The sequence below is a fragment of the Zootoca vivipara genome, chromosome 9 (assembly GCF_965207765.1).
Source record: "Zootoca vivipara chromosome 9, rZooViv2.hap1.1, whole genome shotgun sequence".
Lineage (NCBI taxonomy): Eukaryota > Metazoa > Chordata > Lepidosauria > Squamata > Lacertidae > Zootoca > Zootoca vivipara.
The window spans coordinates 26,486,195-26,514,155 of NC_142592.1; the positions used below are offsets into that span (position 1 = coordinate 26,486,195).

Sequence of the window (27,961 nt, forward strand, 5' to 3'; positions counted from 1 at the left end):
TGTGGGATCCCAGAGAAACTGGTTGGCCTGGACAAGGTGAAACATTGGTCTAATCCAGCAGGGCTCTCCCTATGTTTATAAAGTGATTAGTATGTCATCCAACTTTGCAAGGAAGGCTATTAATACTCCTGTGCTGACATAACTGAGGTCTAAAGAGAGAACTTCAGTGTCACATGTGAATTAAGGATGGCAGGACATTTTAGCAGAAATCTGCCTTAATCACTGGCCCATACTCCCAAAAGAAACAGAGTTAAGATTCTTTGGGAGTTGTCATGCAGGACAATATTCACCAGGCATAGCTTTTTTTAAAAAAAATCACTGCAGCATTGTGATGAGGAGGTATGCTTGTGAAACTTCAGCATCACTGTTAACTTTTGAGAACGACGGCCTTACTCATAAGATACATGAAATATTATTGTCAGTTGGCATACTAATAATAAAGAAACAATGATAGCAGAAGCCTAACCATATTTACTAAGAAATAAGTCCTATTCAATTCAACGGGGCTCCCAAGAAAGTGGAGTTAGGATTGCAGTCTCTCTCACACACACTTTTGGCAATTTTGCCACTGCTGTTTTCCGATCCTGTTTGGGACAGCTTTTAACTTTTTAACTGAGACAGTTCTAAGAGACAAACACCATGACAATTCATACCAGAAGGAAGGAGCAGTAACATGATCATCCTGGGTTTTGGCTGTACTAATTTACTAATTTCAAGGGATGCCAACTTGAATAAAATATGGGGACGGACAGGTACGCCCCATCCCAAATAATTGATCACAAGGCGCACACACAGACTTTGAATGGCAATGCCCAAAACTTTGGAGGGGGAGAGGAGCCCAGCCCTCTCAAATATTTTATTGGGTAAGACCTTGGCTCCTTGGATTTGGCTCCTATGCTTTGCTCTAAATTCCAGAAGAGAATTGGAGGCAGGCAACAATGACCTCCAGGTCTATTGCAGTTGGACCCCTCACCTCCCTGCGGCCACCTGCCATCACCTATATCTTGTAGGAAGGATCCGGACAGATGCTTTCCTAGTCAGTCCAAACTCTTTATTGCGCTTTCTTTCCCTTTTTCTATAATTTTTATTAAATTTTCTGTTTTACATTTTAGAATATTCATTTAAACAACCTTAAAATATCAACAACTCCCCTTCTTCTCTTTCCATGGTTCATTTTGCATAACATAAATTCCTGCATATTTTACATAAACTAAACCATTCAGTATTCCATTATTACATCCATCAAAACTTATTTACACTGTTGAATTTATCTTAATGCTGCCAGCGTTTTCAAATGTACACAATTTCCCCCATATTTTCAATAAACGCTTTCCTATCTTCTCTAAACGTATGTTCTTCTTGTTCTCTTATTCTGTGTTAAGTCTGCAAGCTGCGTATATTCCATCAGCTTAAGTTGCCATTCTTCGCTCGTTTCCCATTTTTGGGCTAACAAAACAGGGGGCGCAGTAGTGGCATATATATACGTAAATAAATCGCGCTTTCAAACACGTGCTTGAATGTGACTTTCAGCCACCTTGGTAGGGTTTTGACCCTGAATGCTGGGATGCCAACACTGGCGACCCAAGAAGCAAACCACAAAAACGGACTGGAACCCTTAAATTGACAAAAACCAAACTCGACGAACACTTCCTCCGTAAGCCATTTCTTTCCCTGGGAAGTTCGCGCCAGAGCGGTGATTTGGGGAGACCCCATTGGCTGGCGACGGCGGCAGCAGCAGCAGCAGCAGGTGCACCGCGCGGGGGAGCTTGGAAGCCACAGACCTGCTGCAGAACGTAACAGGACGGCGCGTTCCATTCTCCAGGGGACACCGATGAATGTGACCTGCGCAAAGCCTCCTTTACAAAAGGGAGTTTCTTTTTCCCTCCTCTTCCCCCCACCCCCGTCGTCTCGAGGACAATGGGCCGGACCCGGAACTCTGGCCCTGTGATGTGCCACCGCTTAGGCGGCTCGCCGCGCGCCACCCTCAGCCGCCTGGCAGAGGCGCGAGTGAGCACCGCGAGGCTGCTCCTGCTCGGGCGAGGGAAATGGAGCTCGCCGAGGTGGACCTGGGCGACCCCGTGGAGCAGCCGGGCCGGGCCGGGGGGTGCAGCAGCGCGGACAGCCCGGCGGAGGAAGAAGAAGGGGAGGAAAGCGAGGAGGCGCTGTCGCGCAGCCGCGCCTCCTCGCTGGTGAACGGCCTCCTGACCGAGCTGTACAGCGTTGGGCGCGCCCGCCACCGCGACAGCGTGGACAGCTCCACCGAGGCGTCCGCCGGCTCCGACGCCTTCCCCGGCGGCAGGGGCAGTAGCGCCGAGTCACGCTTCCTGCAGGAGCTGCGGCGAAGGCCGGGCCAGCGGCACCAGAGGACGTACCTGGCGCAGAAAGGTAAAAGGGTCGGGCAAGGATGGACCCTGCCCTGGGGGTGTTCCCTGCTTCTTCCTGGCAGCCAGAAAGTCAACAGGTGATGAGGTCCTGCTCTGCATCTCCGTGGTGCGGGCGGGGAATGCTGCACTGCACCGGTCGGCTTTCTGTTTATTTGTACGAGAGCACTGCCAAGAAAGTGAAAAGAGTTGGCAAGGTTGTCCTTGCAGGGTGATTTTGTTACTCATATATTCTAAGCAGTGCCATTTTTCTAGAAAAAGAGGTGCCAGGGCTCAGCATGATCTTCTCCCTTGTTCTCTTGGAATGGCAATGGCGCCTACCTGAAAGGTGCCAGAGCTCCCGTCAGCTCCACCTGAAAAAAAGCCTTGATTAAGATATACTGGGCTCCGTGTGTGCGCCTGTTGCATTCATCTCCATCCCTCTTCTTCGACTGAATTAGGACTGCTCAAGACTTTCCTCTCTTCCTATTTGTCCTCAGGATTTTTCTGACTGTGTCTCATATCTGCTTCCATGTCCCATTTTTTAAAATCCTGTTTACTTTCAGCTAACCAAACAGTCTTCTTTCCTCTTTTCCTTACTCGTCATTCTTTTGGAGCCCTTTTTCATGTTTGCTTTCCCAAAAACAACACTAGTGGGTGCACATTTCACAAACTTACCTCCCATGCAGGTTTATGACAGATTGTTAGCGGAAAAGGATACTCCCATCTCATGTTTCCTGCTGCTTTTTCCGTTGACAAGTCTTACTGAAGATTTGCTGTGGTTGTATTCTAAAACTGGGACCTAAATTTGTGCTGCAGCCACTTTAGCTACGGTACTGTACATTCAATCAAGGATGACCACAGAATAGCCATGGATGATGAAGCAAGCAAAATAAGGGAAGTCTTAATAAAAAATAGAACAGTGAGGAATCAACCTATCAATTTCTTTTCTTAATGTCCTGAATACTGATGTTAAGTAAGTAAATATTTACCAGCAGGGATGATCTTACGCCTTGACTGTAAATTGCTATGACATCCTTGCTTGCAATTTTGGCATATTGTCATAGGTTGTTAAACTGAAACTTTTATAGCCCTTCATGTTCATCTTAGGTGTTTAGATGTTAATGCTGGGTGCATATCAGCACATTTTTTCTTACCTCAACAGGTTACATATGCCTCTGCTTCTCTGTCATCTCATACCCTCACCTTTTCTGTTTATACCTCTTACAGTACCACATAAACTCCCTAAGCTAGATTCCCAGCTTCTGTTTTTCAGAAGGGCAAAGTAGATCTATACTTAAAGGTAAAGGGGGGGACCCCTGACCATTAGGTCCAGTCGTGACCGACTCTGGGGTTGCGGTGCTCATCTCGCTTCCAGGTCATGTGGCCAGCATGACAAAGCCACTTTTGGCGAACCAGAGCAGTGCACGGAAACACCGTTTACCTTCCCGCTTGTAGCGGTACCTATTTATCTACTTGCACTTTGACGTGCTTTCGAACTGCTAGGTTGGCAGGAGCTGGGACCGAGCAATGGGAGCTCACCCCATTGCAGGGATTTGAACCGCCGACCTTCTGATTCGCAAGCCCTAGGCTCTGTGGTCTAACCCACAGTGCCACCTGCGTCCCAGATCTATACTTAATCAGCAACAAACTTGGCACTTTTGTTAAGCTAGAGAAGCTAATATGCTAAAACAGTTTACAGAGATTGCTAATACAAATTTATGCTGACCTAAGACTCTAAAAGAGACAGTTCTAGGAGAGGGTAAAATCTGTTTCCTCTGCAACAGCAATTAAACAGGCCAATATGGTTTTCATAATTGTTTCCTAATTCAGCTAGGTTCTGAGAAAGATGTTATGATGTACCATCTCTTTTGCTTTGGTCCCGAAGCATTAACTGTTTCTGGACAGTTAGCCATAGCTTCTGTTGTGCCGTTCCATCACTCTGAGGGGAGGGATTGAGAGAAGGACTCAAGCCTGTCTTGGGCCTTTGTGCTAGGATTCCTAATTTAAGGCTTGGGAGCCCCCGACAGTCTCCATGGGTCATCTGAACCTGGCTCATTTGCTCAGATAGTTATAGCATGTGGTGTTAATAATGCCAGGGTTATGAATTCAATTGCTGTGAGAGCCGTACAATTTTTAAAAGAAGGGTAATCTTTCAATAGTAGTGGTCCAGGTTGAAAATGTGGCCTTTTAAAATACATTGCACAGCAAGGTGCAGCATTGCCTTGGAGAGATGCTGCCAGTCAGAGTGGACAGTACTGAGTTGGGTAGAGACACAATCTGCCTCATATGCTGATAGGACGCTGCCTCTGAGTAAGATCATATGTCACTCTAGCCTAGTATTGCCTACTCTGATCTGTTCATAGCTTTATTATGGACAGTAGTTTCCTAAAAGCATATTTATTTTATTGTCCTGCATGTGAATATCTATAACAGGAATTAATAGATTGCAGTTGGCCATTACCTTACAGATGTTTTGTCCTGATTACTGGTGATGCGTGGCACTCCTGGTTCATTAGAAAATACTGCCATGATAAGAGTTAAAAACTGTGATCTACCAGCTACTACGACAACTGAATGTTGATCTGTTGACTTAATTTTATTTTAAAAATAATAATTTTATTGGTTAAAGTGACATTTTTCTGCAACACACCAAACTCTGATCCACAGATTCTCAGCTTGCCTGCTTTGTCCTTCTCTCTGGTGATCTACCTTTTCACTTGCTTAAAGCTTTCATCTCTTCCCTCCCTCCCTTGTCTTCATTTTATGTACTGTATTTTTAGATTTGTAAGTCTATTTATCAACCTTTCATAACCTGCTCATGGAGTCTTTTCAGCCGGAAAGAGTGGGATTCTAATATTCGGTGGCTTTGTGCTCTCAGCATGCTGTATTTACAATATGGGCAGCATAATGGTGACATACCCTATAAGCTCGTTGTAAACTCAACTGAGACAGCTTGTGTGAAACATTTTGAACACTGAAAAAGCACTACCGTATATAAATATTATGATCATTCTCTCAGTGGGTGTGTTCAATCAAGTTTCCCCATAGCACCTGAAACTCTACCTCTGGTTTTCTTTCTCTGGTCATCAGCACCAGTTGTGTAGGATAAGTACTCTTTTAAATAAGTCTCTTGTCATTACATTGAACGATATCCCAGTACTGAAATTTTAAAGGGCCATTTCAGTGAGGTCCATACTACAATGTCTGTTAACATCACAATACAGTTCCTACGTTCTGCATGCAGATAATATCCCTGTTCAATGCCATCCTCCCTGTTCTCTGCTGTGTTCTTTCTCAAAGGGTTAAGGGTTGTCCACTGTTACTGATTACAGATATAACCTTCTTTATTTGTTTTAGCTAATTTCATGAATGGCAAGCAGCTGTTAACTTAAATGCTGATTTCTTTTACCTGCTTTTGCCCACTAGAGGGTGCATGCTATGCAAATAAAATGGCTGTTTTAAAGATTACAATTTTCTTTGCAGGTGAATTTATGTTCAAAGATTTCTAATCTAAGAAGCTAAGTTACCAGCAAACCATATATATTAAATATTTGCAGCTAATGAAAAATACAGTATGGGCTTTTTACAAAGTCCTTATGATGCCAAATGAACTTGTCATGGAGAAAGAATAGGAAATGAAATATGTATGTTTGTATTACATTTATATCCCAACTTTCCCCTAAGGAGCTCAATGTGATTTACATGGTTATTCTTCCTCCCAATTTTATACCCACAACAACCCTGTGAGGTAGGTTAGACTGAGAGTGAATGACTGGCCCAAGGTGAGCTTCATGGCTGAGTGGGGATTTGAATTTTGGTCTCCCAGGTCTTAATCTAACAATGTAACTGCCACACCAAACTGGCTTACTTTAGTCAAACATTGCCAATAGCTAAATCCTTCTGAAGGAGATACTTATAGTATACTAAGGAGCCTGAACAATTTAGTAAAATAATTTGGAAAACGTGTTCTCAAGTTCATGGGTATATAAAACTGCAGATGAAATTCTCACACAGTTGTGATTATTGTCTCTTAATAATTCAATTATTTTACTGATTTCCATTGCTTTAATTTGTGGATTTACTGCTATACATTACCTTGGGGGTAGTCTTGAGCAAAGTATTGACCTGATAATAAATAGCTTGTTATCCATCATTTACTATAAACCTCTTAAGGTGTAACACAACATGAACTCTTTAAGAGTGTGGCAGGGGATTTACCCAAGAATATGCATTTATAGCAGTGGTGGGGAATTTTTTGAGCCTCCTGATATTGCTGGACTCCAGCAGCCATCTTCCCTGATAATTGGGTGCACAGGCTGAGGCTGATGGAAATTTGACTCCGACTTTCCACCCCCAGTTTACAGGATAAGAACCTTTAGGGGCGAAACCCCTGGTGCTTTCCATAGGGAGAAATGTGTTCTCAGGTTACAGGTTTCAGCCGGCGCAGGCTAATTTTATTCTCTGTTTGTTGACAGATACCAATGAGTTGACAACTATAATACGCGAGCTGAATTACAGAATTTGTGTTCAGTCGGCAAAATTGCTTCGCCTTCTGAAACAAAAGGACAGGCTTTTGCACAAAGTGCAGAAGAACTGTGATATTGTAACAGCCTGTTTGCAAGCAGTTTCCCAGAAACGGCGTAAGTATCCTTGTGTGTTTGTGTGCTGTCATCTAGGCGCTCTGTAAGCTTATTTTGAAATGCCATTTTACTGTTGTAGTATTTTGAAAATGCTGTTTAGCACAAGAAAAAAAATATTTGTGGTTTCTATAAACATATATGTAAGGGAAGGAGACAGGCAAGTGCTGTTCTGAGATGGTTTTCTTCTATTTGTTTTTGCAGGCTCTGTCCAATACTTGAACAGGAGGTTTTTTTTTCATTTTCAGTTTTTAAAAAAGAATTTTGAAATTTAGGTCAGATTCTTCTACTTGAGGACTTCTTAGGTCTGCATCCAAACCATACTTCCTAGGAAGTAAATCCACTGAACTTAATGAGACATGCTTCCAAGTTAATATGCATAGGAGTACAGGAATCAGCAAACTTTTTCAGCAGAGGGCTGGTCCACTGTCCCTCAGACCTTGTGGGGGGCAGGACTATTTTTTGGGGGGGGGAATGAACAAATTCCTATGCCTCTCAAATAACCCAGAGATGCATTTTAAATAAAACGACACATTCTACTCATGTAAAAACACGCTGATTACCGGACCATCCGCGGGCAATTTAGAAGGCGATTGGGCTGGATCTGGCCCCCAGGCCTTAGTCTGCCTACCCATGGAGTAGATTATAAGTTTTATTTTTTAAAAGACATTTTGGCCCTGCCTTTCAAGATATAATTCTCAAGACAGCTTGTGCCATAAAAGAAAAACCATGAAGGATAAAATATTCAGTATGAATATTTTCAAGGGCCTTTTAAAGTTATTAACATTAATAGCCTAGGAAAGAAAAATATTGATCCTGGCGTCCAAAAAAAAGAGGAGGTATGCATTTAAAGGAGACACAGTCCAGTCATAAAGTGAGTTTCATGTATAAGGTCAAATTCAGTAATGGTGAACCTTTGTTTGTCCCGATGACATGCTGGCAAAGAGTTCAGGCTATGCTTTAAAATCAGCAGGACAGAAATGATTTAATTGTGGCTACGCAGATTGTGCCCACACATAGTTCTGAGAGTTTCAGACATATGGCACCAAACTTTAAAAGGCCTGAAGTACAACAATCTGACCTCAATTACGCAATTCCCTTATTAAAAACTGAAAATGCAAAACCTCCTGTGCATTTGCTTTATGAATTCATCTACCATTTGGTAGGCCCCACAAAGCAGTTTACAGAAGATCAGTAAGACAGTAAGTGTTACAGTAAGGCAGAAAAGACAAAAGGAGGAAGTTCTTCTGTTTCTCTGTTTCCCTCAGAACAAAATGGTTCTTCAGAAACTCCTGTAGTGGCAGTTTAGGGAAGAAGGGATTACCACTGGGGCCACAGCTAGTATGCACACATAATTAGCCTTTTTTACAAGTTTCAATTCAGCAGTATTGTGTATAAAATGTATCACAGGTTGTTCTTCAGAAATTTTCTAAAGCTAACTTTTTTTTGTCTTGTATCTTTTTTTTTATTAACATGCAGCATGGCAGTTTGTTATATTCAGGTACGGTAAATGAAATGGCATGAACACTGCACTAAAATGAGCTTTTAAGTGCATGCATTTAAAAATATACGGTATATGTATATGTATATGTATATGTATATATATATATATATATATATATATGCTACAAGGGACTTGTCTTGTTTTGATGTGTGCATCTTCATGTTCCGTCTCTGTGACTGAGTGGAGAGCCAGATGAAGTTTTCTACATCCGAGTAAAGTAGCTGCTTAGAATCATGTGCAACACTCTCTCCCACTCAGGAAATGTTTTATGGGAAGGTGGTTCTGGTAGCTAAGTGTCACAGAGGAGGCGCTGCGACTACTCTAGAGTAACGACTCTCCAAACCGTTGCCTTTTCATGCTTTTATTGTGTGCAGGCTATTTACAGTGCTAGAGCTGTACAGGGTACATGTTCTCAGTCTGGGTCAGAACCCTGGAATGGCGCTTCCTGCGTTTTCTTCCAACATAAGAGTCTGGGCACCCCAAATCTCCTTCCGCGTTTCCTCCTGCGTAATTCCGGAACCGGAGGGAAAGAGGGTCTCCTTTCCCTGTTTTGCTTCCCCCCCTTTCCCCCGCTCTCTCTTCCTCTCTCACGTGCAACAGAGGCTCTGCTATCCTGCCAGAGCTCTGTCCCCTACTTCCTCCTTCCCCACTGGACTCTTCCCCCTCCCCACTGGCGCTGCTGCTGGTGGAGGAACTACTCCTCAGGATGGAAGGGGGGTCTCTGTACCTTTTGTCCCTTACACTAAGTTAACACACATGCACTGTTGCACAATGCACACATGCACTGTTGGGTCAAGGGAAATGCACAATGCACACATGCACTGTTGGGTCAAGGGAAACAAGCCCACTTGTTCCATGTTCTCTATATAACAGACACTGTGAAATGCTGCTGCTGGGGCTTTGAAGCTTGTGGCAGCTGTGTTCACTCTACCCATCTGTATTCCTGTGGCAGTAAGGAGGAGGAGAAACTGCTTCTGCTAGGCTGCTATAATACAGGGATCTGCAGAAATATCAGTGGGACTTCTATGTCTTCTCTTGTTTGTCCATAAGCTGGAAGCCACTGAGTCTGCTTCATCCCAGGATCTCACAGAAGCAAGTAGCCTCATGGCATCAGTAACAACTACCACTGCATATCCTGACCCCTAAGTCCACCTGCTTGCACTATTGTGATACTATTGGGTTCTAAGACCTCTTAGGATTGGCAACCACAGCCTCCATTTTACTGGCTGACAGCTTGATGGGCAAGTGTTTTCAGTCTGAGAGCTAGATTCCATCAAGGTCAACCAGTGGTGGTGGTAGTGGGCTGGAGGAAAGGGTGGAGCAGCTCTTGCAACTCTTACAATGAGCTACCTTCCACCCATACAAAAGCTGAGTGAGAGAAACCACACCCTGAGAGAAACCAGAATTGGGAGATTCATCCATTTCTAATCTCAAGAGCTGCAGTTTCCATCCCTACAGTAGAAGACTGAAGGAATGACAGTGAAGATGAGCTGGTCGACTGATGAAATGTTTTCCAACTCTTAATATGGGTAACAATGTATTTTCGGATGGAAGCCTTTCTCTATTTGAGCAGAAGAGACCCTGATAGTGTGATATTGTGCAATAGGTACAAAACGGCCACCTGGTACACTTGGTCTCCGGTGCATTTGTGGAGTGAGTCAATTATGGACATTATATGCAAATCGGTCATGACATTTTGGCAGGCTTTCAGTGTCACTGTGCTGAACACATTTGCTTGCCCCTTGTTCAAAGGATTTCTGTGCCACTGCCGAAGAGGTTGCCATAGCAGTACCTTGGACAATGTGACCTTAACCTTGAAACTGGAGTTACAAAGGCTGGCTAGAACCCAGAGAGCTAGTATAGTATTCTTGGCTGGATGTGCAAGACGGCTTGGTCAGTTGGATGTTTTGTTTTGAATGTTAGCTCTCCCTTTCCTGACCCATTCCATCATTTAAAATTCGCAAGCAGTTTGTATGAAAAACTAATTGTGCTTTCTTTGGCTCCTGCCGTCCCCTTTGAAGTCTCCTGTTGCTTGCGTATTACTTACAGTAGCTGGCTTTTATGACTTGCCACCCAACAGCTTGAACATTCAATTGGAGGCAGTAGCTTTATTTTCACAACTTTGGTTATGCAGTCTTTGTGTGTGGGCGAAATGAAGAATCCTACCCCTCCTACATAAATTCTGTAACTCGCACTCAGTTCATGTCACGTTCTCCCATCTTTCACAGCATGAGAACTGTGTGGTGACCTAAATGGGAAGAAAAATATTTGAAAGACTGGTGGATCAAACGCATTAATTAAAAAATACGGCATGAATGTGTATTTTTAGACATGACGGCACCAAGACTGCTAGGAATTAGGCAATCTGTTCTGTTTGAACTGGAACAATTTTGCTGTGATAGTTTTTGCCTCCTGCGATAAAGTTGCAGCATTGCTGTATTTCTTTCATATGAGGCAGGGCTTTGGAGACAAAATATATTTTTATTTATTTTATTTAACAATGTGAATATGCCACTTAATCACCAAAAACTCTTAAGCGCTGATAGAAGGCTATTTTCAAACCTAACTGGCACGCAGGGGAATTTTTGGGCAGAGAGGTCATAATCGGAGAGGGAGAGGGAGAGGCTAATCCTACCCCATGTTAGGGAAATGCCCTCCTCTCACAATGAGGCTTGGGGAACAACTTCCTCCCTCCCATCAAGCCTAATAGCTGTTTCAACCATAGAGCTGGATTCCCTCTTGACAAATTCTCCAGGGGCAAGAATCTGTCAGTGATGGTGACCAAAGTAAGCATGATCAGCCACACAAATGATCCATGAACTGTATGCTGTGATAGTGGAAAGCACTTCCATTTGTGCAAGGCAACCAACCCCATTTTCTGTCATTCTCCCCAGCCGTTACAGTCCTGTATGCCATACTCCAGATGTGGGGAACCTCTGACTGGCATGCCAGTGTTGGCCCATAAGGTGCTACAATTCCCAAAACTTTGATTTTCAGCACTAAGGACATGAAATGTACTTTGCAGAGATGAAAAGCAACTTGCACAGTTCTTATATTAGATCTAATTATATCTTTTTCATGGACAGCACATAACACTGTTTCGTTTATTAGAATTGGATAGTAAACCTTTATTGCATCTGACATAGCTGTCTGGACTGATTACGCTAGTCAATAGCATGCTAAAGTGCAGTTTTATACGAGCTGTTAAGCAAATAATTATATTTAGGCAAGAGGGGGGAGGGAATCTTTCAAAGGTGGGATTAATAATGCATTGCGTACTCTGCAGATAATATGTTAAAACAATTTGCAAATGGGATACAGTATGTGGGAATAGAGATGATTTCTCCCTACCCTCTAATATACCATGTTCCTTTCCTGCCTCTGTTGGGTAGTTTTTCCTGAAAACAACCTGGATCTAATTGCTTAGAATAGCTTTCGAAAGCTAGCCAAAATACATTTCCTTTAACTAACCTAAGCTCCTGGGTTTCAAGGGAACAGAGCACTATTCAAGGTACACACCCAAGAGTGGTGCATACAACTTGAGAACTGCTGCTCAACAAGTAATTCTTAGGCCTGGTTTACGTGTTATGATTGCTGTTGCGTAGAACGAGCTTTTCACTGCTGTACGCATGGTGAGCTGTTCATGCGCTGTACTGTAGCTTATACACAAAGTTTTGACTCTTTGCACTGTTGTAAGGAGCAATTTAAGTGGTGTCTATATGGCAGCCATCCTATGTAGGTGGGTATTTCGTTTGTGGAGAGCAGAGTGGGAGAAGCATTTGGGAGGTGCATGATTAATAGCCAACTTCTGCAGGGACTAAACTTAGAATTATTCTATCCCTTTCCTTGACCTAACAAGCTAACATTCATAGTCTTTTGCTCTTGTTTGCTACCCTGGGCTGCCTTGGGAGAGCAGAATAAAAATCTCATAAATAGGCCAATATGGACTCCAGAACATTTAATATGATTAGGGGCTCTGATACCTCACCTGGTGCTGGGCCCTGTAAACCAAACATATCTTTAGGCTTGATGGAAATTTATATATAAATCTGGAAAGGTGGGTGAGACCTGCTGGCTATATTTATTATCTGAATATCTTCAGTGTATGTTTTGAGGCTACTTTTGATCAATGACATATTTTCCTGAAAGCCATTTCCAGTACTTTTAATGGGTGGCTATGAAAGCAATTTCTTTTTTATTTGTACAGTTTTGGGGCTGGTTCAAAGATTTCTGTATAAAAACATGTAAAAGAACTTAATAATTTATACTCGAGTTTTGGTCATCCTCTTATCAGAAGAATATATAGCCTTTGTAATCAAAATTAACAATGCACTTACGTATGAATAGCAATGGGCGGCTTTTCAAGGAATAATCCCAGTCAAAACAAAAGCCACAATTAACTATATTCTATGTACATTTTATTATGTGTACAGTTGATTTATTGCCCAACCTGGTGTGATAGGACCTTTTATTTATCTCATATAATATGATAGCATCATAAACATCTTGTACTGGGAAGCTTAGTTACTCATTTATTTTACAGGCTTGCAGAAAGTGTTCTGTCGGAAAAATAAAGCTGTCACGCTGCACTTTGCTGCATATGTGCTCTCTGTTTATGTAGGACAAAAAGGGCAACAGTTTGCTGTACTTAATTACTACACCTGCTTTTTACCACGGTGAATGAATTGACTATCCTGAACAAGAAAAGCAAATACTGACTTGCTGTCGCTGAGGAATAGGGAGCAGTTGTATTAATACAACAAAAACCACCCACTGCATTTCTGTTTGAAAGAGCCTAGCTAAACCCTGTTAGAAAACATAGCAATTAGCCAGTCTCTTTTTTTTCTTGAAAGGTTGAAATGAATTGTGTTGCTCTTTTCAGGTTAGGAGTATCACCTTGATATGACTGACAGATCCAGTCTGGCATTCTGCAGCTTATGATAGTTCTAATGAAAAAAATGTTTCGAACCAGGGTGCGCAAATTGTTTAGTGTCAGTACACTGCACAGAAAAGAGGCTATGATGGATTGAGATAAGTAGCTACAGGCACCGTAGGATGGTGGTGGTGATTAATTTGAATGCTCTTGTCTCCCTGCACCCATGACAGATAATGACTTACCAAAAAACAGAACATTTATCTTCAAACTTTTTCAGATCTGGGACACACTTTTATTATGTATGCATGTGGTGTGATTGCCACACCAGAAGTTCACATTGGAGTTGTTGATTCACCATGTCAGCCTCCATCTCATATGGTGCATAAGGAGTGCATACAATACCAAGGGCACATATTACAGGAAAAACTTGATGTAAGCTGTATGAATTTGCTCCAGCATGCCATACTAGATTGAAGAAGTTAAACTTTCACGGAGCTTTATATTTTTATTCAGTTTGGTACAAAGCAAGAATAAATGGTGTGTGTGTGTGGGGGGGGGTATTTCCTCCCTTCCTCTTCTCCCCCTCCTTTTCCAATTAACATCCTTGTTAAGGAAAAAGATTTATCCAGGCATAGGCATATGTATGCCAGGTTTCTGTGTTATCAATAGAAAATGATATAAATGGATGCCATATTTCAGTAAAATTGCCTGAGTCCTGGGTGTTATCTAATGCATTTTATATGTTTAATGGGTGGCTTCCAACAGAAAAATAAAACACAGTAATGTTTAATAGATTACTGTGTTTTATTTTTCTGTTGGAAGCTGCCCAGAGTGGCTGGGGAAACCCAGCCAGATGGGCGGGGTATAAATAATAAATTATTATTATTATTATTATTATTATTATTATTATTATTATTATTATTGTCCATACCTTTTTTCTCCACTGTGTGAGTCCAGACTTTTCCAGTTCTGTGCAATGAGTTGTCAGGCTGCTGCAAGCAGGAATGTTGCAAGTTCTTTATGGTGCAAATCCTTCTGGTCCTTGGTAAATCCAACTGCGCTGAGCTTTGTACTGTTTCTGAAAGGAAAATAATGTACATATGTATATCAAACAGTGAGGTGGGTATGCAATGCAGCCCAAGGTTTCCTGCTTCAGCTCTGGCAGAAGTCTTGACCTTAAAGTGACTCTTGAATGTGTCTGACATTTCTTCAGTTATTACATGTTACTGGCACAGATATAATTTAATATTGAAAATAGATGCCGAAATGGTTCACTAGCACAGAGGATGGAATCTTGAAAGAGGGAAAAGATGGAAAGGCCCTGGGAACTTTGAATTTCTCTTTATTATAGATTTCTTCGGCATATAATACCTGCAAAGCGTCTTCTGCTATAACATATTCCATCCCATTGTGGCACATATGGTGCCTTCTGTGCAAAGGGGGTAACACAAAGCCGCCTTATGTTCAGCAATTAGACTGAAACCTAAACTGGAAGCGCCCCCCCATTTCAATGTTTTTAAGGATGCTGCAAAGAACAGCAGCATCTTAATCAACAATGGGAGAGACACGTTGTCATAGGAGCCAATGCACACCATTTGAATGGCAATGCCCATCAGTTGGGGAGCGGCCCCCTGAAATATTTTATTATTATGGTGTGCTTTGATTATGTGGGTCAGGGCTCACCTGCCCCCCTGCCCACATTTATTCAAGTTGGCACTCCTTGTTGTTGTGCGTGCCTAAGCAGATGGCAACCACTCTTCTGCAGCTCCCTCAGGACAGGCTGTGCAAATCGGATGGATTGCAGCCTGCCTTGGTGTCGTCCTCAGCTTTTTTTTTTTAAGACGCTCTTTAGATGCTGCTGGCATCCCTGCCGCCTCCCGTTTATTCTAAACCCGGGCTGCTTGCTAGCAGGCGGTGCCGGAGGAGGAACCGCCGCCCAGCTCCCCCCCCCCCCGGCTCGCGCCTGTGATGTTGCTGCGCTTGTGGGCGGGAGCAGCCCTTTCTCTCCCTCTCCCTTCGCCCGCGCCTCGCCTTTGCCTTCTTCTCTGCACTGCAGATGCCCCCTCCAGCCTAGAGGGAAGCGCGGCGGCCGCCTTTCGCCCCCGCGGCGCCCTCCTCCTCCTCCGCCACGCCTGGCCCTCCTCGCCGCCTGGCACGTTTAAGGCTCTCCCCCGGGAGCCTCAGCCTCCGGCTCCTGCCGCCGAGAGACGGCTCGCCCGGAGCCCGGCTGCGCGAAAGGCCCGGGCATTGCGTCACCGGCTGGGAAAGCCGCGCGCTGCACCTGCAGCCCAGCCGCGCGCGACCCGCCGGCTGCTGAACTGAGGCGAGCGCGGCGGATGGTTCGGCTGCGGCCCGGGCTGAGCCATGAGGCAGGACAGGCTGGCGACCTCGCTGCGCCGGGGGGGACGCTGCCTCAAGCGCCAGAGCACCGGCGGCGGCGGCGGGGTGGGCACCATCCTCAGCAATGTCTTGAAGAAGCGCAGCTGCATCTCGCGCACCGCGCCTCGTCTCCTCTGCACGTTGGAGCCGGGTAAGGGCTGCCTGCCTGCTTGGCGCCAACCGGGCGCCCTGGAGACCCTTGCTTTTCCCGCCTTTGTTTGAAAAAGCGGCTGCCGTGGGGAGAAGGGCATGCGGCTTCTGGGATGCCTTTTAGCCGGGCTTAACCCGGGCAGGCTTTAATCGCTTAAGCTGCTGGGGGAAGGTGGGGGCGGCCACTGGCAGCCTGTGCGTGCGTACGAGGAAATGCCCGGCGCTGCTCCTTCGAGACGTTCCCCAGCGACGCCGGAGGGGCGCAGATGGAACCCTCGGGTAGGAAGCGCGCCCTCCGTCCGGGTTGGCTGGGGAGGCTCCAGAGCGCCGCCGCCCTCTCGGCCGGGCGCTACAGCGCTGCGGAGGGCAAGGCTCTGGCGCCGCCTTGGGCGGGGAGCACGGATGGCTGCGGCTTGAGGATAGCTTCTCCAGGCCTGGCACTGGCAGACAGGGCCAGAAGGAAACTGCCTACCGATTCCGAGCCCCTAGCAGGGGATCTCGTGGTGGCATCTCGGAAGGATGGGCGGCGCTTCAAGGTGTAGAGCCGTCCAGTCCAGAGTGGTCCCCTGGGAATGTCCTGTGAGCTAGAACGTCGGGTTGGTTGAAGGGTAGAGCGTCCCTTCGCTCGATCTGTTTTTCCACCTGACTCCAGCCCACGTGACTCTTTAGCACAGTGTCTTTGTTCTGGATGCAATTCTTAAGTTTATGCTTAGAGTACCTATCCTGCACTTTGAAGACCAGGCCTATGGCGATGCAGAAGAATGACTGAGGGCGAAGTGCCCTGATGCCTAGCCATCTGTGCGTTATTTAGCGTATGGAGAGATATCTAGAATGGGGAGTATAGACAACCTCTGGAAGTACCCGAGAGGTATCCAATACCGACAGGTAGAAGAAGACTAATTCTCTCTCTCTTGTGTGTATATTTATATACTGTAGAATCACAGAATTGTAGAGTTGGAAGAGACCCCGAAGATCTTCTAGTTGAACCCCCTGAAATGCAGGAATATGCAGCTGTCCCATACCGGGATTGAACCTGCAACCTTGGCATTATCAGCACCCTGCTCTAACCAACTGAGCTATCCAGGTGCTTGAAAGCATTGCAGGCAGGAGCGGGCTGCTGAAAGCAGTGATTTAATTCTTGTTGGAAATTTAAATCTCAATAGTCAGACAAATCCAACTTTGTTGCCTGGCTTAAGCGAAGACACATTTGTGGAGGGTACAGGGAGCGTGGTGCAAATGCACCAACAGCCTTGCATCAAATGCAAACAGATTCCCTATTAGCGATGACATCACTTGTAGGGCCTATACTGGAAAGGCTGTTAAAGCTTCAGGGCTCCTTTGGTTATATTATATTGAAGTAGTTTGTGTGTGTAACACTATTTCTTTCCTAGTTCAATATAGTTGTTTGAAATTTAGAAGGAATGGTTGTGTGATTGATTGGAGAAGTTGTCGTGTCTGGCCACCCTTTCATTTCTTAGTATTTGTCTTGTAACAGAAGCAACGCCAGTATTTCCAAAAGTTGCAGTCTTTTTATATTTCCCCATGTCTAAGATGTCACAAGTTTGTTGTTAGAACATCAGATGACATTTCAGCACCTTAGCTTTGGACAGCAGCACTCTACCATGTGGGGAAAGAGCGCTTTACTGTATAATGTACGTACATATAATGCAGCTTGTCTTAAAAAAAGAAAAGAAATGCACAGCTTGTGCACGAAACTAGTTTCTTCTTGCACAAGGGCTGCATAAAAGCAGATGCCCTATTGTCCTTAAGGCGAGTTTGACAAATCAGACTTCAATGAAGAAAGGGCATGAAACAATTCACTATGATCCATATGATTCTTTGGAAGTGGATATTGATTAAATATGTAGCTAATTTGTTAATTATATTTTGGCTGCAACTGGATACAAAAGGAAAGCTAATTGTGAAAGGTTGGAAATTTCTTTGGATGTCAGTATTGTAAATGTAGACTACTATGTAGATTACTAAAGGTATTTACCTATTCTCTAGAGTTGTCTCTGACCCAGCGTAAATACCCAGTTTTGTATGTGAAAAATTGTATCATTACCATATGTTGATTTAGATATTTGGGGGCATTCCCACGTTTATGGTTATCTGATAATTTTTTTTCTTTAATCCCCAAACCAATATTTTAGTAATTGGTTTCTTTGTTGTTGTTGTTTTACTGTATAGGAGTTGACACCAAGTTGAAATTTACACTTGAGCCATCTTTAGGTCAGAATGGCTTTCAGCAGGTAATATATTATTTTTATTCTTCTATAAGTGGCAAAAGGCCTTCTGAATGCATGGACAAATATTTATTTAAAATCTGCACTGGCCTGTGAAGTGGGAGTGTTATCTGAATGAGCCTATACAGTAATCACTTCCATTGCAAATGTGCTTGTTACTAGTGGTGTTTTGATACCTCAACAGTTTCCTTTTCTGTGACAGCAGATTGTTCTATATGGCTAAGAAGCTAAAAGGATGAAAGTCCATTGCATTATTACTATTTTTTGTAATTTCTAGAATATGAATGCTCTCCATGTTGATCATGTCTATTTGGGTAACCGGGTATTTAAGTACTTGGTCACCAAATAGTTCATGGTAAATATATTAAATTGATAATGTGTTGCATGCCCAATTATGTTTCTGAACTGGAATAATCTGTCTCAGTGGTTATTTTTCAGTGGCATGATGCTCTCAAAGCAGTGGCTAGGCTGCCAACAGGAATACCAAAGGAGTGGAGGAGAAAGGTGAGGAAAGCTGTACCCTTCTGTGTCCTGTGGATTTCAATGAGCATAACTTTCATTATTGGATAAACACATACATGTTTTGATGGAAACACTTCCTTCTAGATTTAAGAATGAGCATAGAGGTATTCTTTAGTGACCAGAGTCACCTGATGTTTCTAGCATAAATTCAGGGGAAAAAAGAAACCCAATCTTTGTGCCAGTGCTCATAACTTTGACAGATGATTTAATGCCTCAAGCTTGGCACTGGTGAAGTTACCATACCTCAGTTTCTGGTGACTGATAGCTGTGAATTACGCCAGTTGCTTTGTGAAGAGATACTGCATGTAAAAAGAGTGGAGGCACCCTGCCTTCTTCTCCTTCAGGCTGCTGCTCAGCAGGTAAAGCCGAGTCCTGCTCCAACTTTACACCCTCTGGAATAGGGCCAGACTTAGTAATGCTTAGATTATACCCATTGAAATCTATGTAGCTTAAGTTAGTCAGGACTAAGTTAAGCCCTGTTGATTTAAGCGAGTCTGTTCTTAGCATGAGTGAGTGTGGATCCAACCCAAACCTTTGTATATTCTGCTGCATGCCTCCCCCCCCAACCCGAGTGATGCCATGTGGTCCCCTGCAGTGCCCAGGGCAGCCTGCTCCTGTCTTGCTATGCTACTGTTTGAAAGCTTGTTTGCATAGTATTTCAGACTGATATGAAATTGTTGATTTGCTTTACTTATTTATAAACTATTTAAAGGAGGGATGACTCACCATTATTTTGTGGGGGGGGAATCTCTTTTGGGAGTGGGGTATAAATAATAAACTTATTATTATTTATTATTTAAGGTCTGGCTCACCTTGGCAGATCATTACTTAAGGAGCATAGCAATTGACTGGGATAAAACAATGCGCTTCACTTTCAATGACAGAAGCAATCCGGATGATGATTCCATGGGTATTCAGATTGTAAAGGTACTTTAAACAATTTTTAAGTAGTTTATTGTTCATGGCTGTATATGTCCCTGCTTGTTTTCCTGAAAGTTACATTTATATTATCAACGTGCAAGGAAATTATTTCTTTGTCCATTGTTTCAATTAGATCAATGGGAACTGGTAACAGCTAGGAAGATTAATAGAATAATGAACTGCTAAACTTTTAATAATAAGACTGAGCTCTTCACCACTTCCAAAAGCAGGTTCCCTTTACCTGGAAGCTTCCAAAATGGCAAAAGTGAGCTTAGAAGGAAGATTGGTCCTAAAATACTCCTTTATTAGCATTACTTTTTGAATTATTATGCTCATTGGCAAATTACCTCCCCCCCCCATTGTATTTCTAGAAATATACTTGTCTTAGTCTTGTCAGTTCCACATTTCAAGGCCACCTCCCACATGCAACGTAGCTTATTATCATGTATGAACCACTCCCTACTATGATGTTGTTCGAGGAAGCTTCTCATATTATCTACCTGACCCCTGACCAAAAGTATTTAAATATACTGCAGCATGAACTGAATGTAAAATTGCTTCACGTATCAAGTAGCCAGTGGTATGAATTCCACATTACAGGAGACAGTGTGGTGTTGTGATTAAATTGTCGGGCGACAGACTGGTAGGCCAAGGTTGAAATCCCCTCTCCCCCTTGAGGCTTACTGGGTGACCTAGGGTCAGTTGCTACCTCTCAGCCTAACCTACCTCACAGGGTTGTGGGGGGGGGTATCAAATGAGGAATGTATGCTACCTCGAGCTCCTAAAGGTGGTATTTAAATGCAATAAAATAAAAATTACCACAGTGAACAATGTACGACTATGCCTAAGTCTTGGTTCTCTATGAGTTGGCAAACTTGTGTTTGGGCTGGATCATTCAAACTGCAGGGGAAACTTGATGTAGAAGAATATAGAAGATCAGGCAAGAACCTTTCTCCAAGACATTTTAGTTTCCTATGTGCAGGCATTTTATTTCTGTGGATGAGAATTCCATTATGTACGGTAAGCCCCAAAATGCAATTTAAGGTGGTATAGCCCAGAATGAGGACAGGTAGAAATAAACCAGAACATCACCTTGATGAGAACTACAGCAAAGTTTTGTAATAGGAATCATAGAATTCTGGAGTTGGAAGGGACCACAAGGATCATCTAGTCCAAACCCCTGCAATGCAGGAATCTTTTTGTCCAATGTGGGGCTCGAACCCACAGCCTTGAGTTTAAGAGTCTCATACTCTACTGACTGAGCTATCCCAGTGGGTCTTAGAAAGGTTATACATATTTCCGAATGTTCTGTATGAAAATACTGATCCTAATTAGTAGGTATAAATTATAGAGCTTATTTGTACAGTCCACATTAAAAATTAACAATACATATGTTTTGTCTCTTGCTTACTAATGGTCTATAACCGCCAATACAATGTAACTCTTGGGAAACAAAGTGTGTCTGTTCCCTCTCCCCCCCCCCCCTTTCTGGGTTCTGATAACTATTTCTTATTAATCTGCTTATATAAAATGGAATAGGGTTGCATCCAACTAAGTTTTATTCAAAATAGACCCATGAAATCAATGGAACTAATTTAGTCTTGTCCATTAATTTCAACAAGTCTGAGTATAACTGACATAGAATACAAGCTATTGCAGTGAACAAAAATCAACACCTGATCGTGCCAGCATCTGATCCTGTCTTAACAACTATTAAGAAAGAGCTGGTGTAGTTACCAAAGTAACCTGCAACTCTACAGATCTTGTTGGACTACAGCTCCCATCATCCATGGCTGTCTGGCGCTGATGGGAGTTGGAGTCCAGCAACATTTGAAGGGCCACCTGGCCAGAGGAGACCCAGGCTCAAATTTCCACTCATCCATGAAGTTCATCGGCTAACCTTGTGCCAGTCACTATCTCTCAGCCTTTCCTACCACACAAGGTTATTGTGAAGCTAAAAATGGGAGTGGGGAGAGAATGATGTTCACTCTCCAGATTTCTTTAGTGTAAGGGCAGCAGATAAGGCTGGTGACAGTGCTCTCTAAAGATCTCTCTTCAGGTGTCTTTTGACTGACAGGTTCTGAATCAAGCCCACTGGTTCCACTGTAACAGCAAAAGAAAACAAAGATACCAAAGCACTAATTAGCAATAAATAGATTATGTATTAAATATTATAAGGGGGTGCAATTCTCGTGAACATGATGAATACAAGATGGCATGAGGAAATACGCAATTGGAGGTGAGGGAAAATCATTGCTAATTAAAAAGAAAGGAAGCGATGTATGCTTTATGCACATTCAAGATCCTAGCAATAGGGCACACCAATATAAATTAAGAGAGGGAAGGGCTCCTGGGCAGAATGAAATAGAATGGAAGAATATGCTGTGTGAGTTGATTATGCATTTAGTAATCTAAAGGATTCTAAGCAGTGAAGTCCTTGCTTACACCACCGCCTTGTGGTTGCCAACCAGTGGTGAGAAGGTGTTTCTTCAGCAGCAATAAGCAGTTTGGAATAGTATCTGGAGGCTCTTGGGAAAGAGACGGGGTGTGGGGTAGGGAGCACAAAGTGTAAACCAAAGTTTGCCTGTATGTTTGGCACACAAACCAAAATTTGGGTTCTAAACAGCTGTTAGCACACCCCTGCAGTATAAAATAAAAGTGGGGAGGGGTGCAGTTGAGTGACACAACGGTCAATTCCTATGTGCAGTGTAATAAAGGAAAAACAACAATGACAAAAATGAGCACATAGGGTGGAATTCACACTAAGTTGAACATACTGTCAGTGCAAGAATGTGTCCATGCGCAACAGAATATTTCCCCCCCTTTTCCTCCTCTGTGCACCCCTATGCCTTTTGTAGAGGTTCTCCCACAGACAGGGCAGTCTTGAGCAGGTCGGCTGCCCTGGCGCTGAGGGGCGGAGATCGCTCTGGCGCCCCTGCCCTTGCAGGGCGCAGCATGGTTTCTGCGCCACTGGGGGTCTACCTAGAGCCGGCCCTGCCCACAGAGAGCACAGGGCGGGAGGAATGGCAGGGAAGTCCTGTTATTCAAGCAGAAGTCATTCCAGTCATGCAATTATATAGTTCAAGTCCACATATTTTTCTAGAATTTTACATGTTGCTTTTGAAAGAGCAGCAGTGTCTACTCAAGATGTGGGGTTGTTGTATCCAGTGTTTGTCATACTCTGAGTAAACCCACTGAATTTATTGGCCGTGGCTCACTTAATTTTAGTGGCTTTGCACTGAGTAGAACTTAGTTAAATGCAACGCATAACTTGTACGCTCATGCGTATGGAGACTAGTGCACTTTACATTCTCACTGGAACTTCTCTGCTAGTTCCAGAAAAAACTAATTCTGTATTTAGAGTTTGCTGCATTTTATTCAAATAGTGAACTTTTAAAATTGCAGTAGTTTAATGTTTTTAATTGCTGCTTAACATCGTCCACTTCACTCCAGTTTTCATTCTGCTCTTTTATAAACCTTTGTTTCATTTAAAGGCATGCTTTTAGAGAGACAGATGGGAGTTTTCAAGCTATCTGAAACCTCCCTTAGAATGTTAAAAATTTACAGCTTGCCTGATAAAATGCACCTGTTCAGTGTTTGTTTCAATATGGCTAGAGTTCGCATTGCCTTCTGTCCCAGGGATGTCTTAATTTCTTAAAATTTTGTTACGAATTTTAGCTTCAGAATGCTGCTGCCTGTTCCCTTCATCCCCAGGATGGTGTTTCCCCCCCAATATACCAGCATGTTAACTTGGGAATTAGGAGACACAAGATTAAGTAGCAGGCTTTATATTGCTGTTGCTTCTGCCCAATATGATATCAACTGCTGACAGCAGAAAAAGTGTTTCTAATTTTCCATTTAAGAAATAATCCACTTTCTGCACAATGATTATTTTGTTGCTATTTTATATTGACCGGTGGTACCGGTAATTGCTTATTCAGTTAGCTTCCTTAAGCGTGTCAGTAGATAAAGGGTGTGGATATTGAATCTACTAATTTACTTCATATTAGAATTGGACATTTCCAGATTCCATTCCATAGTGCAAAGTCAATTTAATTCAGGAAATAAAAACAGGGCTGACATTAGAGCGTGTGCTTGAATTTAACAATGGAAAAGCCCTAAAGGGAGCTTCTCCTGGCACCTTATTCCCTGTTTCTCCCCCACTTTCTTTAGGATCTTCATCGAACTGGATGCAGTTCTTATTGTGGCCAGGAGGCAGAGGAAGACAGAGTGGTATTGAAACGTGTTTTACTGGCTTACGCCAGGTGGAACAAATCTGTAGGATATTGCCAAGGCTTTAACATTCTGGCCGCCCTCATTCTTGAAGTAATGGAAGGCAACGAGGGAGATGCTTTAAAAGTGAGTAACGCTACTGAGCAAGGTGGTGTGTTTTTTTAACCCGTATTTTGAAATTTTTCTATCAGGATAGTTTGGCAGTGGGGATGAAGTCCCCCGAAGCAGGGTGTGTGGGTGTGTCTTTTTTTAAACACAGGAATTCAGGGGATTTTTGAGATAAGTCCAGTCAAAGGTGACTATGGGGTTGCGGCACTCATCTCGATTTCAGGCCGAGGGAGCCGGTGTTTCTCCACAGACAGCTTTCTGGGTCATGTGGCCAGGATGACTAAACCGCTTCTGGCGCAATGGAACACCATGACGGAAACCAGAGCACACAGAATCGCCATTTACCTTCCCGCCACAGCAGTACCTATTTATCTACTTGCACTGGCGTGCTTTCGAATTGCTAGGTTGGCAGGAGCTGGGACAGAGCAATGGGAGCTCACCCCGTTGTGGGGGTTTGAACCGCTGACCTTCTGATCGGCAAGCTCAAGAGGCTCAGTGGTTTAGACCCCAGCACCACCTGCCTACCTTTACCTTTAATACAATAATAGAGAATTGCATGGAAATAATTTGTATTCAATCACAGTGATTCCACGGGACGCTTACTAGCTGCCAGCCTTTTCTGCTTTGTTTTCAGATTATGATTTTCTTAATTGATAAAGTGCTGCCTGACAGCTATTTTGTCAATAACCTCCGAGCGCTATCTGTCGACATGGCCGTGTTCCGAGACCTCCTGAGAATGAAACTTCCTGAGCTGTCACAGCATTTGGATACTCTTCAAAGAGCTGCCAACAGGGAAAGCGGAGGTAGATTCCTGAACAGATGCCTTCCAGTTGTTTTCTTCGTTAGTTTTCTGTTTATTTGCTCCTATAACATTTCTTTTCCCTGGGAGCATTTAGAACGCATCTGATCATGAGGCTAAAATATATATACTGTATTAGCCTGTTTAAAACTTAACAAATGTTTGAGGTGAAACATTATTATTATTATTATTTAAATTTGTATACCCGTCCTTCATCTGAAGGTGGTCCACATTATAAAAATAAATAAGGAGAACACAAAATACATAATGAAAACAAGAACAAAACAAAACCAATAACATTCCCCTGACAAACACATTTAAAATGACGTAGAATGTTAATCAGCCAAAATTCTGGTTAAAGAGAGAAGTTTTTGCTGGTGCCTAGTGATATGTAATGAAGGTGCCAGGGGAGCCTCCCCGAAGAGAGCATTTTACATGTGGGGAGCCACCACAGAAATGGCCCTTGTGCTGCCATGCTCTGGGGCTCTCATGAAGAAAGGGCCTCAGATGATTATCACAGGGCCCTCATATGTATTTTTGTATCAGACTTTTTTTAAAAATAGCAAACATGATCATAGTGAAACTATTAATAACTGTTCCAGTTGGGGTTACTGGTTTGAGAGAGAATCTGTTCTTTGCTGCTGTGATAATTTACATTTTTAAGGGATCTTCTGTATTTTTTCTTAAGTGCTAAATTATGACTCTGAGCTGCTTCAGAAAGACTTCTTGTCTTGAAAATCAGCATAAGAAAGCTTAATAAATAATTGATAATCACTGCAGAGTTAAAAGACCCTAAGAGAGTGCTTTCTTGGACAAACCATTCCATTGAAAATTGGGATACTACTGAGTTTGACATGCAAATTCTAATACCTAACCCCACTTACTTGGTGTATTTGGGTGTTGCTTGCAGGCTTCTCATAGGCATCTGGTTGGCCACTGTGAGAACAGGATGCTGGACTTCGGCCCGATGAAGCAGAGTTCTTTTTATGTAAAAGAGAGGAAGAGATGGGTTGATGGAATTTATTGTTACACTCCTGGTCCAATCACCTGCCACACCACTGTTCAGTTTATGATATCAATTCAGAAGGCATGGGGGTAAAAATCCTACCAGATTCTGACATTAGTTAAAACTGAGCAAAGCTATTCCATAGAGGAATGTTGCTAGCATATTATCAATTGTGTTTGGGTTCCTTGGATCTATGGCAAACCGAAAACTGAATGCAATGGAATGATTTGTTGTTCCTGCAGTTCTGTATTTTTCTTCCTTATGGGTTGTGTTAAGATAAACACTTTCAGGGAATAGCTGTGGATCTGTTCTGTTTTTTTCTGTTTCAGGCGGTTACGAACCCCCACTCACGAATGTCTTCACTATGCAGTGGTTCCTGACCCTGTTTGCTACATGCCTTCCTAACCATACAGTTCTAAAAATCTGGGATTCTGTGTTCTTCGAAGGGTCAGAAATTATACTGAGAGTAGCGCTGGCTCTTTGGGCAAAGCTGGGAGAGTAAGTATACTTTCAGCCTATGCCTAAAGGGAATGATACTTAATACTTAATTTGGAGGGTTGGAAGTACTATATGAAATGGTATTGAAGTTCTGACAACGATGCCCATTCACTTTCCTTCGCAGGATTCTTTCCTGCCCGATTGTTTTTTCCTTCTCCATCCCAGTCGACCCATGTAGTGTGCTTTGCGATGCAGCTATGTTACATACAGTTCAGTTGTTTTGTGGGTTGGTGGTGGTGAGGCAACAGCTGACATTGCTCCTAAAACATATCCCAGGAGTTGAATCGCCCTCCTTAGTGATTCACATACAGTCATACCTTGGTTCTCGAACAGAATGCATTCTGGGAGTTGGTTCGACTCCCAGAACCGTTCGAAAACCAAGGCGCCGCTTCCAATTGGCGGCACGAGCATGCTGCAGCCAATCGGAAGCTGCCGAAGCCGAGCCGGATGACCAGCTTCCGAAAATTGTTCGAAAACCGAAACACTCACTTCCAGGTTTCAGTCGTTTGGGAACCAAGGTGTTTGAGATCCAAGGTACAACTATAACTGGATCATGTACAACAGTGCTCCCCAACCTTTTTATCGCCGCGGACCAGTCAACGTTTGATAATTTTACCATGGCCCGCTGAGGGGGGAACGTTGATTGTTTATATTTTATTCAGATTGTTTTGATTTAATAATTTTAATTTAATTGTATTTAAATGTTCCTTGGGCGGCCCGGTACCAATTGATCCACGGACCAGTACCGGTCCATGGCCCGTGGGTTGAGGACCACTGCTGTACAACATTACATTTACCATATTGGCCCGAATAGAATATAAGCCACAGTTTTTTTTTCCAGATTCCGCCTCTGTGGAATATAAGTGTGGCAGCCTGGAGGAAGGGGGAGGGGGGGAAGGCCGGCCCAGGAAGCAGCCCGATTATTTTCTTTTTTTTCTTTCCCCCACTTCAATTTTAAAGCTGTGGCTTATTTGCGGGTGCGTCTTATATTCAAGCCAATACGGTATTATGTACAAGATTAATGCAATGTTTTATATACTGTGACAGTGTCTGGGACAGCTATCATGGTTTCCATGGTTTTTGTTTTGTTTTTACTAATGGGAATATTATGGGGTTGGATCCAGACTTTGCTGCGGCCAGTGGAGAAGTATCTTTGCTAGTTGCAACCAGCACTATGCCTGACACTGTTTGGCGGGGTGGGAGGGAGCCTTCTGTTGAATCAGAAGCTTTGCATAGATGGAGGCTTCCTGTCCACAAAAGGTGGCCTGGATCCAACCCGCAATGGGGAGCTCACTATTTGCTAGCTCCCCCAAATGCAACTCTTGGTGTCCTGCTCCCCAAAATCAGCTCCAGAGATTTGAGGGACCCTGCAGAAGAGGAAAGGGGGAATCGGCAACAGTTCCTTCCCCTCCTCTTCCATTAGCAGAGGTGTCTGCTGGATCAAAAGCCCTTTTGTTGAGTATAAGGGAGTTAATTGAATTCCACCCAGAGTGTTTGAAGCCCTTAATGAAAGTCTAAGAAACACCCTGGCAATTGAATAAACTAATTATATTCAAAGGATTATTTTTTTAAAAAAAGTGTGTTTATTTTGGGACAAGTTCTAACAAATATTCTAGTGGCTGTCAAGAACAGTTGATTTAAAAAGCTAATAGCAAGGGCTTTAGGAATCATTTCCATCTCTTGTGAAGAACTTGAACAAGCTTTCTGAAATAAAGTACC

At 43.2% G+C, this 27,961-nt stretch overlaps 1 protein-coding gene and 1 long non-coding RNA gene across 5 annotated transcripts in view; one reads left to right on the plus strand and one right to left on the minus strand.

Annotated features, from left to right (window-relative positions):
- Positions 1-1,924: 1,924 nt before the first annotated feature.
- TBC1D30 (TBC1 domain family member 30) overlaps positions 1,925-27,961 on the plus strand; it is a 41,427-nt gene continuing 15,390 nt past the window's right edge. For 2 of the 4 annotated variants that reach the window (XM_035127405.3, XM_035127406.3), the window contains exons 1-8: positions 1,925-2,385; positions 6,839-7,003; positions 18,100-18,161; positions 18,594-18,659; positions 19,479-19,604; positions 23,772-23,957; positions 24,574-24,742; positions 26,074-26,242. In XM_035127405.3, coding sequence (XP_034983296.3) covers positions 2,046-2,385; positions 6,839-7,003; positions 18,100-18,161; positions 18,594-18,659; positions 19,479-19,604; positions 23,772-23,957; positions 24,574-24,742; positions 26,074-26,242 — 1,283 coding nt within the window. In that variant the 5' untranslated portion in view covers positions 1,925-2,045. Of the gene's footprint in view, positions 2,386-6,838; positions 7,004-15,358; positions 15,911-18,099; positions 18,162-18,593; positions 18,660-19,478; positions 19,605-23,771; positions 23,958-24,573; positions 24,743-26,073; positions 26,243-27,961 lie in introns of those variants that run through there. The other 2 variants (XM_035127410.3, XM_035127408.3) reach the window with 2 other exon arrangements.
- On the minus strand, positions 10,593-16,554 carry LOC148684577 (uncharacterized). Its single transcript, XR_015945932.1, has 3 exons — positions 16,382-16,554; positions 14,312-14,458; positions 10,593-10,752 (listed from the first exon to the last, which is right to left on the minus strand). It is a non-coding gene; the product is annotated as an uncharacterized LOC148684577 (long non-coding RNA).